General features: G+C 42.7%; 1 protein-coding gene across 1 annotated transcript in view; it reads left to right on the top strand.

The window, feature by feature from the left end:
* Nucleotides 1-12,472, top strand: part of LOC112076622 (filamin A-interacting protein 1-like) — a gene marked incomplete at its 3' end in the record, with an annotated part of 39,157 nt that extends 26,685 nt beyond the window's left edge. The window contains 3 exon segments of the mRNA XM_070441396.1: nt 11,182-12,074; nt 12,077-12,262; nt 12,265-12,472. Of these exon segments, the coding sequence (XP_070297497.1) occupies nt 11,182-12,074; nt 12,077-12,262; nt 12,265-12,472 (1,287 nt within the window).
* Between the last annotated feature and the right edge of the window lie 7 nt (nt 12,473-12,479).

Raw genomic sequence — 12,479 nt, 5'->3', positions numbered from 1 at the left:
TGTGTCTACAGCATATGCGGGAACCCTTCAAGACTGTTGGAAAACATTAAATGTGAAGTGGTTGAGAGAATGCCAAGAGTGTGCAAAGCTGTCATCAGGCAAAGGGTGGAAGAATCTAAAATATTTTTAATTGTTTAACACTTTTTGGTTACTATATAATTCCATGTGTTATTTCATAGTTTTGATGTCTTCACTAGTATAGTAAAAAATATAGTAAAAAAATAGTAAAAATAAAGAAAAACCCTTGAATGAGATGGGTGTCCACGTAAATTTGAATAGTACTGTAAGTACTCAATGCATGTTTAGAATCATCTTTGGCAGCAATTACAGCCACGAGTCTCTAAGAGTTTTGCACACCTGGATTGCACAATATTTGCACATACATTATTCTTTTTTTATTCTTCAAGCTCTGTCAAGTTGGTTGTTGATCATTGCTAGACAGCCAATTGTAAGTCTTGCCATAGATTTTCAAGTTGATTATTATAAAACTAGGCCATTCAATGTCGTCTTCGTAACAACTCCAATGTATATTTGGTCGTTTGTTTTAGGTTATCGTCCTGCTTAAAGGTGAATTTGTCTGTCAGTGTCTGATGGAAAGCAGACTAAACAAGGTTTTCCTCTAGGATTTTGCCTTTGCTTAGCTCAATTCTGTTCTTTTTATCCTAAAAAAACACTTAGTCCTTGCCGATGACAAGCATACTCAACATGATGCAGCCACACCATGCTTGAATATGAAGAGTGGTACTCAGTGATGTTGTGCTGGATTTGCCCCAAACATAAGGCTTGTTATTCAGGACATAAATGTAATTTCTTTGCCAAAATGTTTGCAGTTTTACTTTAGTGCCTTGTTGCTTCTTATTTTGTACAGTTCTTTTCACTCTGTCATTTAGGTTAGTATTGGTGATGAAATGTGTTGATCCATCCTCAGTTTTTCTATCACAGGGCGGCAGGGCAGGTAGAGCAGTGGACTAGTACCGAAAGGTTGCAAGTTCAAATCCCGAGCTGACAAGGTACAAATCTGTCGTTCTGCCCTGAACAGCAGTTACCCACTGTTCCTAGGCCGTCATTGAAAATAGAAATTGTTCTTAACTGACTTGCCTAGTTAAATAAGATTAAATTAAACTGTAACTGTTTTAAAGTCAACATTGGCATCATGGTAGAATCCCTGAGCGGTTTCCTACTTCTCTGTGAACTGAGTTAGGAAGTCACATGTATCTTTGTAGTGACTGAGGTACACCATCCAAAGTGTAATTAATAACTTCACCATCTCAAAGGGATATTCAATGTCTGTTGTTTTTTACCCATCTACTAGGTGCCTTTATCCCTTCACTAAGGGACCTTACAGATAATTGTATGTGTGGAGTACAGAGATGAAGTAGTCATTCAAAAATCATGTTAAACACTTTATAGCACACAGATGATCATGTACTTTAAGACATTTACCTGAACTATTAGCTCCATAACAAAGGGTTGATACTTATTGACTCAAGACATTTCAGCTTTTCATGTTTAATTATTTGTTTAAAAAAAATGTGTATTGTGTGTATGCAAATACCAAAAACCTAAATGTAATCCATTTTAAATACAGGCTGTAACACAAAAAATGTGGAAAGAGTCAAGGAGTGTGTGTACTTTCCGAAGGCCTGTAGATCTGACTCTGGACCAGCACCTGCTACCATGCACATGGTATAAGGCTCTGATCATAAACGTATATGTTGTGTATCAACCTGCATTATTTAATAGTGTCATGTATCACTCCAAAGACTTGTATTCCAGTCATCTTTTATACGCAGATGTAAATTATATATGTCTGATATAGGTGATGACCTGCTCATGAACCTCAATGTCTTTCCCCGTCTGTCCTATCCCATGAACATGAACCCGGACTGATATCTAGGCCTAGCTACTGTAGGTGAACGATAATTCAGTAAACCTCAAATATGCTGTTGCTAAGCGTTAAATCACTGGTTGCCTTTGTTATTTACAGTTTGGAAAAGGTGCTAAGGAGGGGAAGCTGCTATTTAACTTGTACAGCCACTCCCTTCCACCCCTACTGTTCTAAGTGTCTAGTGTTCCTTCCAGCAGGTCCCAGCTTGAAACAATACAGGGCTAGATTAGTGCAATTAACATACCTGCACTTCAAAGTCGAAAAAACACGGCGCTGCGTTAGATTACAGCTAACATAAGCAACACTTGTTAAACGCAAGCGACCGGGGGCTGCAGCTGTAGCCTGGCACTAAAGTTGTTCTTAATAAAGATATATCCGTCATTTCCCTCTGCATGCATATCTATAAACAGTGTTCAGTGATTATATACAGCGGAAATGGTTCCTAATCCATGTTTCATTATTTTGCGATGCAACGGTGGAAGAATCCACAGGCTATGCCCTTTGGAAGTAAATATGCCCCCCGTGACACAACTTCATCGCGTAGCTATTTCAAAACAACCCTGGACCGTGGGGACACTTTTCTGTCTCTTCTCTGGAAACAGTTCTATAATTAGATTTAAACGTGACTTGTTCTACAGAAGAAGTAACCAGCATTAGAACAGACTTTACTTTAACCAGACACCCAAGATAGAGCCAGTCTCAAGAAGATGACCCTATTCTACTGTACATCTGTTATGACCCGACAAGGTGGGGTCAGATTGTGGGCTGTTCACATGAATAGGCCTCTGATGGCACATTAAGGCACATCAATGACAACCATATGCTGAGCACTTGTTGGCTGCTTTTCCTTCACTCTGCGGTCCAACTCATCCCAAACCATCTCAATTGGGTTGAGGTCRGGTGATTGTGGAGGCCAGGTCATCTGATGTAGCACTCCATCACTGTACTTCTTGGTCAAATAGCCCTTACACAGCCTGGAGGTGTGTTGGGTCATTGTCCTGTTGAAAAACAAATGATAGTCCCACTAAGCGCAAACCAGATGGGATGGCGTATTGCTGCAAATGCTGTGGTAGCCATGCTGGTTAAGTGTGCCTTGAATTCTAAATAAATCCCAGTGTCACCAGCAAAGCACCCGCACACCATCACACCTCTTCCTCCATGCTTCACGGTGGGAACCACACATGCGGAGATCATCCGTTCACCTACTCTGCGTCTCACAAAGACATGGCAGTTGGAATCAAAAATTCAAATTTGGACTCATCAGACCAAAGCACAGATTTACACCAGTCTAATGTCCATTGCTTGTGTTTCTTGGCCCAAACAAGTCTCTTCCTCTTAGTAGTGTCCTTTAGTAGTGGTTTCTTTGCAGCAATTCGACCATGAAGGCCTGATTCACGTAGTTTCCTCTGAACAGTTGATGTTGAGATGTGTCTGTTACTGGAACTCTGTGAAGCATTTATTTGGGCTGCAATTTCTGAGGCCGGTAACTCTAATGACCTTATCCTCTGCAGCAGAGGAAACTCTGGGTCTTCCTTTCCTGTGGCGGTCCTCATGAGAGCCAGTTTCATCATAGCGCTTTATAGTTGTTACCACTTGAGAGGTGAATCCGGCCTTCATGGTCGAATTGCTGCAAAGAAACCACTACTAAAGGACACTAATAAGAAGAAGAGACTTGCTTGGGCCAAGAAACATGAGCAATGGACATTAGACCGGTGGAAATCTGTCCTTTGGTCTGATGAGTCCAAATTTTAGATTTTTGGTTCCAACCGCTGTGTCTTTGTGAGACGCAGAGTACATGTGTGGTTCCCACCGTGAAGCATGGAGGAGGAGGTGTGATTGTGTGCGGGTGCTTTGCTGGTGACACTGGGATTTATTTAGAATTCAAGGCACACTTAACCAGCATGGCTACCACAGCATCCTATGTTTTTTCCGCCATTTATTTTTCACATCGTGAATTTGGCAAAAAATGTAAATTAATTGTGTGTTCAGTGTAGGCTTACCTTGGCATGACGTTTTGATAGCCGTGTAATTCTCTCTTAGACAAGGTGTTTTATCAATATATTAGCCTCAATTTACTTAAAACAATTCATAATGCTAATTATTGATCAAAGTTACCTTGTCCGAGGTAGATTTGCGCGGCTATCAAAACGTCACATCAGGGTAAGTCTACATGAAACACAGACCCGGTTATCAAAACGTCACACCAGGGTAAGTCTACATGAAACACAGACCAGGATATCAAAACGTCACATCAGGGTAAGTCTACATGAAACACAGACCCGGTTATCAAAACGTCACATCAGTGTAAGTCTACATGAAACACAGACCAGGATATCAAAACGTCACATCAGTGTAAGTCTACATGAAACACAGACCAGGCTATCAAAACGTCATGCCAGGGTAAGTCTACATGAAACGGACAGACCGTTGTTCGATTAATGTCACTATCAGTGATAATGTCTACATGAACACAGACCTTATTTGAAGTAGATTCTAAAATCCCAGATGGAAAAAATGAATGGTGAAAAAACGCGTTGAACATTTCTGATAATTTTATGAACTTATACTGTGGTACTCAATTACTTATATATTATCTAACGCTGATACACTTCTATCAGGTTGCTGTTTCTGGACATTAAAACAAAGCAGCCTTCAGGATGGCAGACTCCACAGAACAGGCTTATTGTGTAAGAAGTCAAAGGAATCCCAGGAACTACTCAGAGAGAGAGAGCGGAAAAGCGAGCAGAGAGAGAACATAGTCGCCATATGGATTTGATTAAGGACTAGTGATGTCATATGTGTCAGGTACTCAGGCCCCAGCATGGAGTTGAGTATTACGCAAACATGTGTCTCGCATCCAGCTCGTGCATACTCCACAGCATAACAGTCTGCATACTGACTAACCTGCCCACAGCACTAACAGTCTGCATACTCCCACAAAGCACTAACAGTCTGCATACTCCTACAGCACTCACAGGAGAGGAGAGAGTCCATTTGTCATCTCGGGGCAACTTTGATTCCCAAATGGTGGGTCAGGTGGTTCTTCTATATGTATAGAAATTGTGGCTTGAAACATTGTTTTATTCACTTCACATGTAGCTCTAAGATTGTGTGTTCATGGGAAATGTTCTCTGAAACCACACATTTTCACTCAATCTAGTCTGATTCATAATACTCTACATTCCATTTGGAGTATCAGAGAAGACTCATGTACCAAGACATTACATAAAACAGGGATTCGTTTTTCCACTATTTATATATTTTGGCAGATGCTTCAACATAGAGAACAGTGTTGTGTGGCCAACTTTCATGTTCAATGAGAACATCTTGATCGGGAGCACTCTGTCTTGATGTGTTGGAAATGTACAGATTCAGAAATAGACAAACCCTAATTGGGCTTTCTAAATGAAGGAATGTGTTTACGTCAAGAACAAACAAATTGTTACAAAAATTCTAGAAAGATCATGACAGAGTCAAATGTAATCAGTATTTGGTTCTTCGGTCCGTTGTATAATCGGTATCACCACCAAATGTTCTCAAGAAACTTGATTGCACCGTGTCAAATGACGTATTTGTCATTGTGGGTGCTGCCATTTTCAAACCACTACAAGGAGGGAGAGGGGTTGTTTGACTTCTTGCTCTTCGGCCTTCCATGGACATCTTTATTCATCATTGTCTTGCAATATTTCCTCATTTTCTACAGCTTTGGCAACCAAGGTTGGCGCGCCATTGTGAAGCTGATACATCTGATTTAGAGGATTTTGGGACAGGAAATGTCCCAGTATTTCCTTGATTCCTCCTAACGAGGATGATTGATGTCATGTTACGTCCGTGCTGATGCTGTGTGAACTCCATTGTTTCAGCGAACAGCTGATTGTTCTGTGTCGACGACAATAGGGACATTGAACCGATACGGGAGGACCAATTTACTCAATGAATCTTCTATTAGCAGGCTATATCCAGTATCTTGGCCCGCCTGACTTAATGCAGTTGGGTACTAGCTTAGTTTGAGTGTAGTTCGCTGCCAGCTATTTAGCGTGAATCTATAATTTTGCTTGTGTGTGGAGAGAGAAGTCTTGGTATCAAGGGAAAGATAGGCCACACTGTTAATAGACTGAGCAATGAGCCGTCTGTGAAATACAGAGGGCTGTAAATGTGAATGTGAGATGTGATACTGTAAATTGTGAGGATCGTTTCTAGTGAACGGTCATGTTGAAATCTCGGCAATAAAAGTCCAGACAGCAGTCATTAGCAGTCCCTAATAACAGTCTTACAGAGACAATACAAAACATTTAGGATTAGTAGTGTCATATACTGTTGTGGTATGTTTGGTTGTTTGATTGTGGTGAAGTGTTGCATGTAAATGTTTGGCGTGTGTTTCTAATTCGGTTGGGCTCTAATAGTGTATTACAAGAATACATTCCAAACACACACAGATTTCCTTACTAAACACGGTTGTCGGTCAAGTTTTTTGTCTTTTTTTCTTCAGTTGAATCATATGACTCTTACTGAGGAGAAGGCAGAAGGAAATGTTGTAACCTAAATCGCTTGTCTCTCCTCACCCTCTGTCTCTGGAGTATAGACAGACCAGAGAGAGCAGATATTTCACACGTTACAGACGTCACTCAACACTTTTCCTCTCTGTTCTTGTTTTAAGGCCCACACACACCTAGGTGGACAAACACACACACACACCACACACACACATACGCTTAAGCCCACATGCAAAGAATCTCTCTCTCTCACACACACACTCACCGCTTTGAGAGGCAGGGAGGCTGTACAACACACACACACACCACACACACACACACTGGAGTACACACCCCTTGAGAGTCAGGGAGGCTGTACAACACAAAGTTCCATATAAGGGCATGTTGATGATGTAATGCTCCATAGGCAGGGAGCATGCAGTGAGACATATCTTATTGTTTGGTCTCCCTACTGGAATGTCCCACTCACAGACCGCTGTGTGAGAGCTGAGAGAGACAGAGAGAGTACGGCAACATAATGAGCTTCAATCACTGAGGCTGCCACGACAGACTTATGGAACAGGTAGGAGGCAAGGCAACTTTAACTCAACTTAGCTGCTCTGTTGGTTCGTTATGGAGCACTGTGACTGAGTGCAAGGGGGATAAGTACAACTTTGATATTGACATTCAGTTGGGTTAGTGTAAAGAATTGATTTCTGACTCTGGAAAGTTGTGTCTTTTTGGGATACAATTATAGGCAATCTATTAGAAATAAATGTTTCATTCAACAAGTTCATGAAAAAATGCTGAAACAATTTTGACAAATTTCAGTCGGATATTTTGGAAACTGTGATTACAATTAAACAGATGCAGAGTATAGTAACTAAATATTTGTAACAATTTGTGCACAATGTTAATTCCCTAATTGTGATTTTCAAATGTACCATTGAGGAAGGACATTGATAGAAGCTGATTCTGTGTGTGAGTTAAAGCTATGGGTGATTCAGTGGTTCACTTCTATGTGTAATGAACCGGCCACTCAACACTCACACCACCCCCTCTAATGTCTGTGAGAATCTGGGGAAATTGTGCGGATAATGGGGTGAATAAAAAAGATAGTCATTGTTATTTGAACCTCTCTCCTGTGAAAAATGAATCACTTTTGAGTGATACATTTATGAAACCAACATTAAGTGTTGAATATAAACTCAGATATTACAATGAATTCAACAACCTGAAAAATATATATATTTTTTGACGAGCTATTGATTGTGTAACATACAGCATAGCCAGCTAAAACCCCTAAAATGTAACTATTAAAAATAAAATATTTAACTAGCACAGTCATTCAACTGAAGGCATACAAATATTGCCTATAATTTTATGAGCCCATACTGCTTACTGATTGCCCTCTGCTGGACATATGCTGTGCAGTTCCTATGCCTCTTTCATAAAGCACTCCGGGAATAATCTAACAAAACTGACTGCTTCTGTCTATTTTACACTAAAAACAGGGTTCAGGATCAAACATGAACAGATCATTGTTTTATCATGTCTTTTGTAAAAGATGTGTATACTCCCGTGTAAGAGGCCTAGAACATTGGTCTTCAATCGAAGACGCAGGAAATGGACCTGTGACAAGGGCATTGTCTTGGACATTTGACTTCTAAAACATACACACAGAATACTGTCATCTCCTGTATCATCTCAGCAGCAGCACTGTTTTACAGAGTCTGAGCCAGAGTTTCCAGACTCTGAGGCCACTGGCCACAGCTGCTTATTATAATGTGAGGAAAAGCCCTCTGTGGCCTTCGCCATAATGGTGGGGCATGGTGTCATCCTGCTGGCTGTGTGTTGTGTGTTTTCCCCTCTGCATGCTGATGTTGCTCAGAGAAGAGGATCGTAGGTGAATGGTTGGTTTTGGGTTAATAGCCATCTGCACCCACACCCATTTTCTTAACTGCTTACCATGCAGAAGGCACCACTCTATTTTCCATGACATAGAAACTCCTTATGGGAATGTAACCGTTTTAGACAGACTTACTCGATTTGGGAAATTGGCAGTGATAAAATAAAATTGTTCAATCAATGTGTGGCCTTTACCGTAGCTTGTGAACAACCATTCCCGGTAAAACATCCCAAAGTTAATCGCGCAATAGAAATTAATTAATTCTAGAATGGGATGGTCGTTTACCTTTCTCATTGATTAATTAATAAACAAAGTCGCTGTTCTCTGCAGCTGACATCTTGTATAACCAAGTTTGATGGCAAAGCCATATAAGGATGAACTGGGTAAACTAGTACATCATTCATTGGCAACCGAAACTAGTACATCATTCATTGGCAACCGTTGAGAATTTCAAGTGGTAACCTTCATGCCCCTCGTATTCCCCTTTCAACCATATAGTCACAGTTGACTCACTGGCAGTTCAACTTCTGCTCTCCCAAGTTGTGTTATTCGATTGTCAAGTCCCACTAGTCCAGCAGAATTCGGAGTCCATGGGAAACAGATGATTGTCCCTTAGGAGGGACACAGTATTCTCATGTCAAGCGACTAGGATCCTAGGGAATACATGTAATTCCTCTCCAGAGACATCATACAGCCTACTACGTCTTGGCTGATCTCAAGCACCTGATTAATAATACATGGAAGTTTCCCTGAATGTATCTRCTGTTTCCATAATGTATCTTCACAATGTAACCCTCTGTGTTTAAAAATGGYGAAACCAGGATGACTTGTACTAACTAGCAGAGTCTAAAGTCCAGGACCGCGGCTCACATTCTATTCTGGTTTGATTACATCACTGGGAAAAGGGAGCATAACTGGGTAGCGGAGATAACTGCTAGAGTAAACAAGGATACAAATAAAGCAGTCTAGCTCTAGCTACATTCTAGCTACATTTGCAGGCCTTTATATGGCTGCCACTCCTCTGCTCTGCCCTGACGTCTCAGCAATGTTAATAGAATATCATGATTTAGATGATTTTTCAAAATGATCGTTTCTGCCAGAAAGACATGTCTTCAGATATTGTAGAACTGACTATACCACACATTCCCATTGTGAACTTTCTCAGTGGGACACRAGAGGCCTTTACAAACTCCTCCCCATCTGATGCTATCCTAATGTACATCAACTTCAAGCTGATCAGCTTTGATCATCAGATCTCTGGCACAGTGGAACATGTGGAACATCGTGGGATTAACATCATAGGACATAGGACAGCCCCAGCCCTACCATGGACCTGCCTTAGCCCCAGCCCGTACCATGCACCTGTCTTAGCCCCAGCCCTACCATGGACCTGCCTTAGCCCCAGGCCTCATGGACCTGCCTTAGCCCCAGCCCTACCATCGACCTGCCTTAGCCCCAGCCCTACCATCGACCTGCCTTAGCCCCAGGCCTACCATCGACCTGCCTTAGCCCCAGTTCTACCATGGACCTGCCTTAGCCCCAGTTCTACCAGCTACCATGCTGACATCATGTTCCTCTACAGGAGACTAGGTGTAATTAGTTATCCCTGAGAGAGGCCCTCTGTTTATCCAGCCAGGCTGTAATTGCCTCTGGAAGCGGGGGGGATTCCTTTAAATATATAACCAGAGAGAGAGGGAGGCAGGGGGTAGTAGAGGAACCCCTTAATTAGGGGATTGTTCCATGCCAATGCGACATCTGTGCTAGCACGCTGGCAGCTGCACATTCAGCAGTCATAACATCCCCTCCGACGCTGCCTGGAGCGGAGGCACACTGGCCCGGTGCGATGCATGCCCTGCCAGCTACCGTGACCCCAGCTTCCCCCGTGATTCTGTTACATATGCTGTATATACAGTAGACTGTACATTTACACTGGGCATACACCTACACACATGCTCACAAGTACACACTATGAATTCAATATCACTCTAGACGTTAAAATAACTGCAATGTAAGCTTAGTTGTTTCTTTAAGCAGGGTAGGTGCTTCTAACAGGTATGAAAGAGGACTGTATTCACTGGGACATTTCAAAAACAGCAGTGTGGTTGAATACGGGTTTAGTCTACAGTTTGATGGGGACTGATGGGWGTATTCTTGTCAGATAGGGGTCAGGGTAAACATTCAGCATTCTAGAAAAGTCTAGCCACCACAGCCAAAGATCAGAGTGCATTTGGACRGAACATCCTCACACAGTACAAACACTGCATTTAGTCCATTCTCTATTATTTTTCTTCTTTCAASTAACAGTAGATAAGCAATACAGGACATCAGTAATCAGTAATGCAAATCCTAATAAGGGTAATCTAGATAGTCAATTTGTATAGGAATGACTATAAGAAGTACTATTGTGGACTTTTACTACGGCGTGTAGAGTTTCCAACCCATATGAGMGTTAACTGCTATCGGGGGACCTTAAAAGGAAAACACTGCAAGTGTATGTCAGGCTACCGACTTGGGAAAGTTAGCACAGTTATATTTATGATCTGTTAAAGTTTCCATGACATAAAATGTCAAACCCCTTCAGAAATCCATTCAGTATGGTCAGACAAATGTGACACCCRTGAGTGTTTATGGTGGGTCTGCATTCCTACTAATAATAGGCCCGATGGCACTTTGGGAATAAGAATTAGACACATTTACCACTTCAGAAGCAAACAACGAATGACAATTTTCTACCAAGCTGATATACTGTATATTGTTTATGTTATATTWTTGATGTTGTGTTATGTTGCTCCCTGTGTCATCCATCACATTCTCCACCCATGTGTCAGTTGTCCAATGTGTGTATCAGTGAAAAGTTCAACATYMTTTTTTATTCAAACTTTTYTTCTCTTCTTCTTGTGTTTTTCTTTCAGACTGAAGTTGCTCATTGACCAGGAAAAGGCCTATCAGGAAAGGAAAGAGGAGGAGAACAACAAGAAGGTCACCAGCCTAAAGGAAGAGCTGACCAAGCTGAAGTCGTTTGCGTTGATGGTCGTGGACGAGCAGCAGCGCCTCACAGAGCAATTGACCCAACAGACTGCTAAGGTCCAAGAACTGACCGCGAGCGCCTCCCACACCCAGGAAGAGCTGAGCTCTGCTAGTGCAAAGGTGCAAGAGGGGGAGGAGAAAGTTTTTCGCTTGGAGACAGAGCTAGGCGACCAAGCCAGTCGCTTTCACCAGGAACAGGAGACCATGACAGCCAAACTGACCAGCGAGGATGCCCAGAACCGGCAGCTCAAGCAGAAACTATCCACACTCAGCCGGCAGCTGGATGAACTGGAGGAGACCAACAAGACCCTCCGGAGGGCCGAGGACGAGCTCCAGGAGCTGAGGGACAAGATCAGCCGCGGGGAATGTGGCAACTCCAGCCTCATGGATGAGGTGGAGGAGTTACGGAAAAGGGTTCTGGAGATGGAGGGGAAGGACGAGGAGTTGGTCCGAATGGAGGACCAGTGCAGGGACCTCAACAAGAAGCTGGAGAAGGAAGCCAGCCAAAGCCGTAGCCTGAARGCTGATGTGGACAAGCTGAACCACAGGATCATGGAGCTGGAGAAACTAGAGGATGCGTTCGGCAAGAGCAAACAGGAGTGCAACGCGCTAAAGTGCAATCTGGACAAAGAGAGGACAGTGTCAAAGGTTCTGTCCAGAGAGATGGACATCCTGAAAGCGAGGGTCAAAGAACTGGAGGTCGTGGAGGGTCAGCTGGAGAAGACAGAGCTTACACTAAAGGAAGACCTCACCAAGCTAAAGACGCTGACGGGCATGCTGGTGATGAAAGGAAGACCATGGCTGAGAAACTGAAAGCGATGGAGGACAAGGTCCATAACAGCACTGGCAAACTGCAAGCTGAGCAGGACAAAGTCACAACAGTAACAGAGAAGCTTATCGAGGAGAGCAAGAAAGCCCTAAGGTCGAATGCTGAGCTTGAGGAGAAAATGTGTGGCGCCACCAAGGACAGGATGAACTCAAGGCCAAGCTCCAAGCCGAGGAGGAAAAGAGCAATGACCTGCAGGCCAAAGTTACCATGATGAAGAAGAGGTTGCAGTCACTGGAAGCTGCAGAGAGGGAATTCCTGAGGAACAAAGCCAAAGAGGAAAACATCAAGGCGCCCATCGCCAACCGCTCCCAACAAGAGGACTACAAGTCAAAGACCTTACACAGAAAGTTGAGG

This window comes from Salvelinus sp. IW2-2015, unplaced genomic scaffold (assembly GCF_002910315.2).
Source record: "Salvelinus sp. IW2-2015 unplaced genomic scaffold, ASM291031v2 Un_scaffold3883, whole genome shotgun sequence".
Lineage (NCBI taxonomy): Eukaryota > Metazoa > Chordata > Actinopteri > Salmoniformes > Salmonidae > Salvelinus > Salvelinus sp. IW2-2015.
This window is presented reverse-complemented; position numbering and strand designations above follow the sequence as displayed.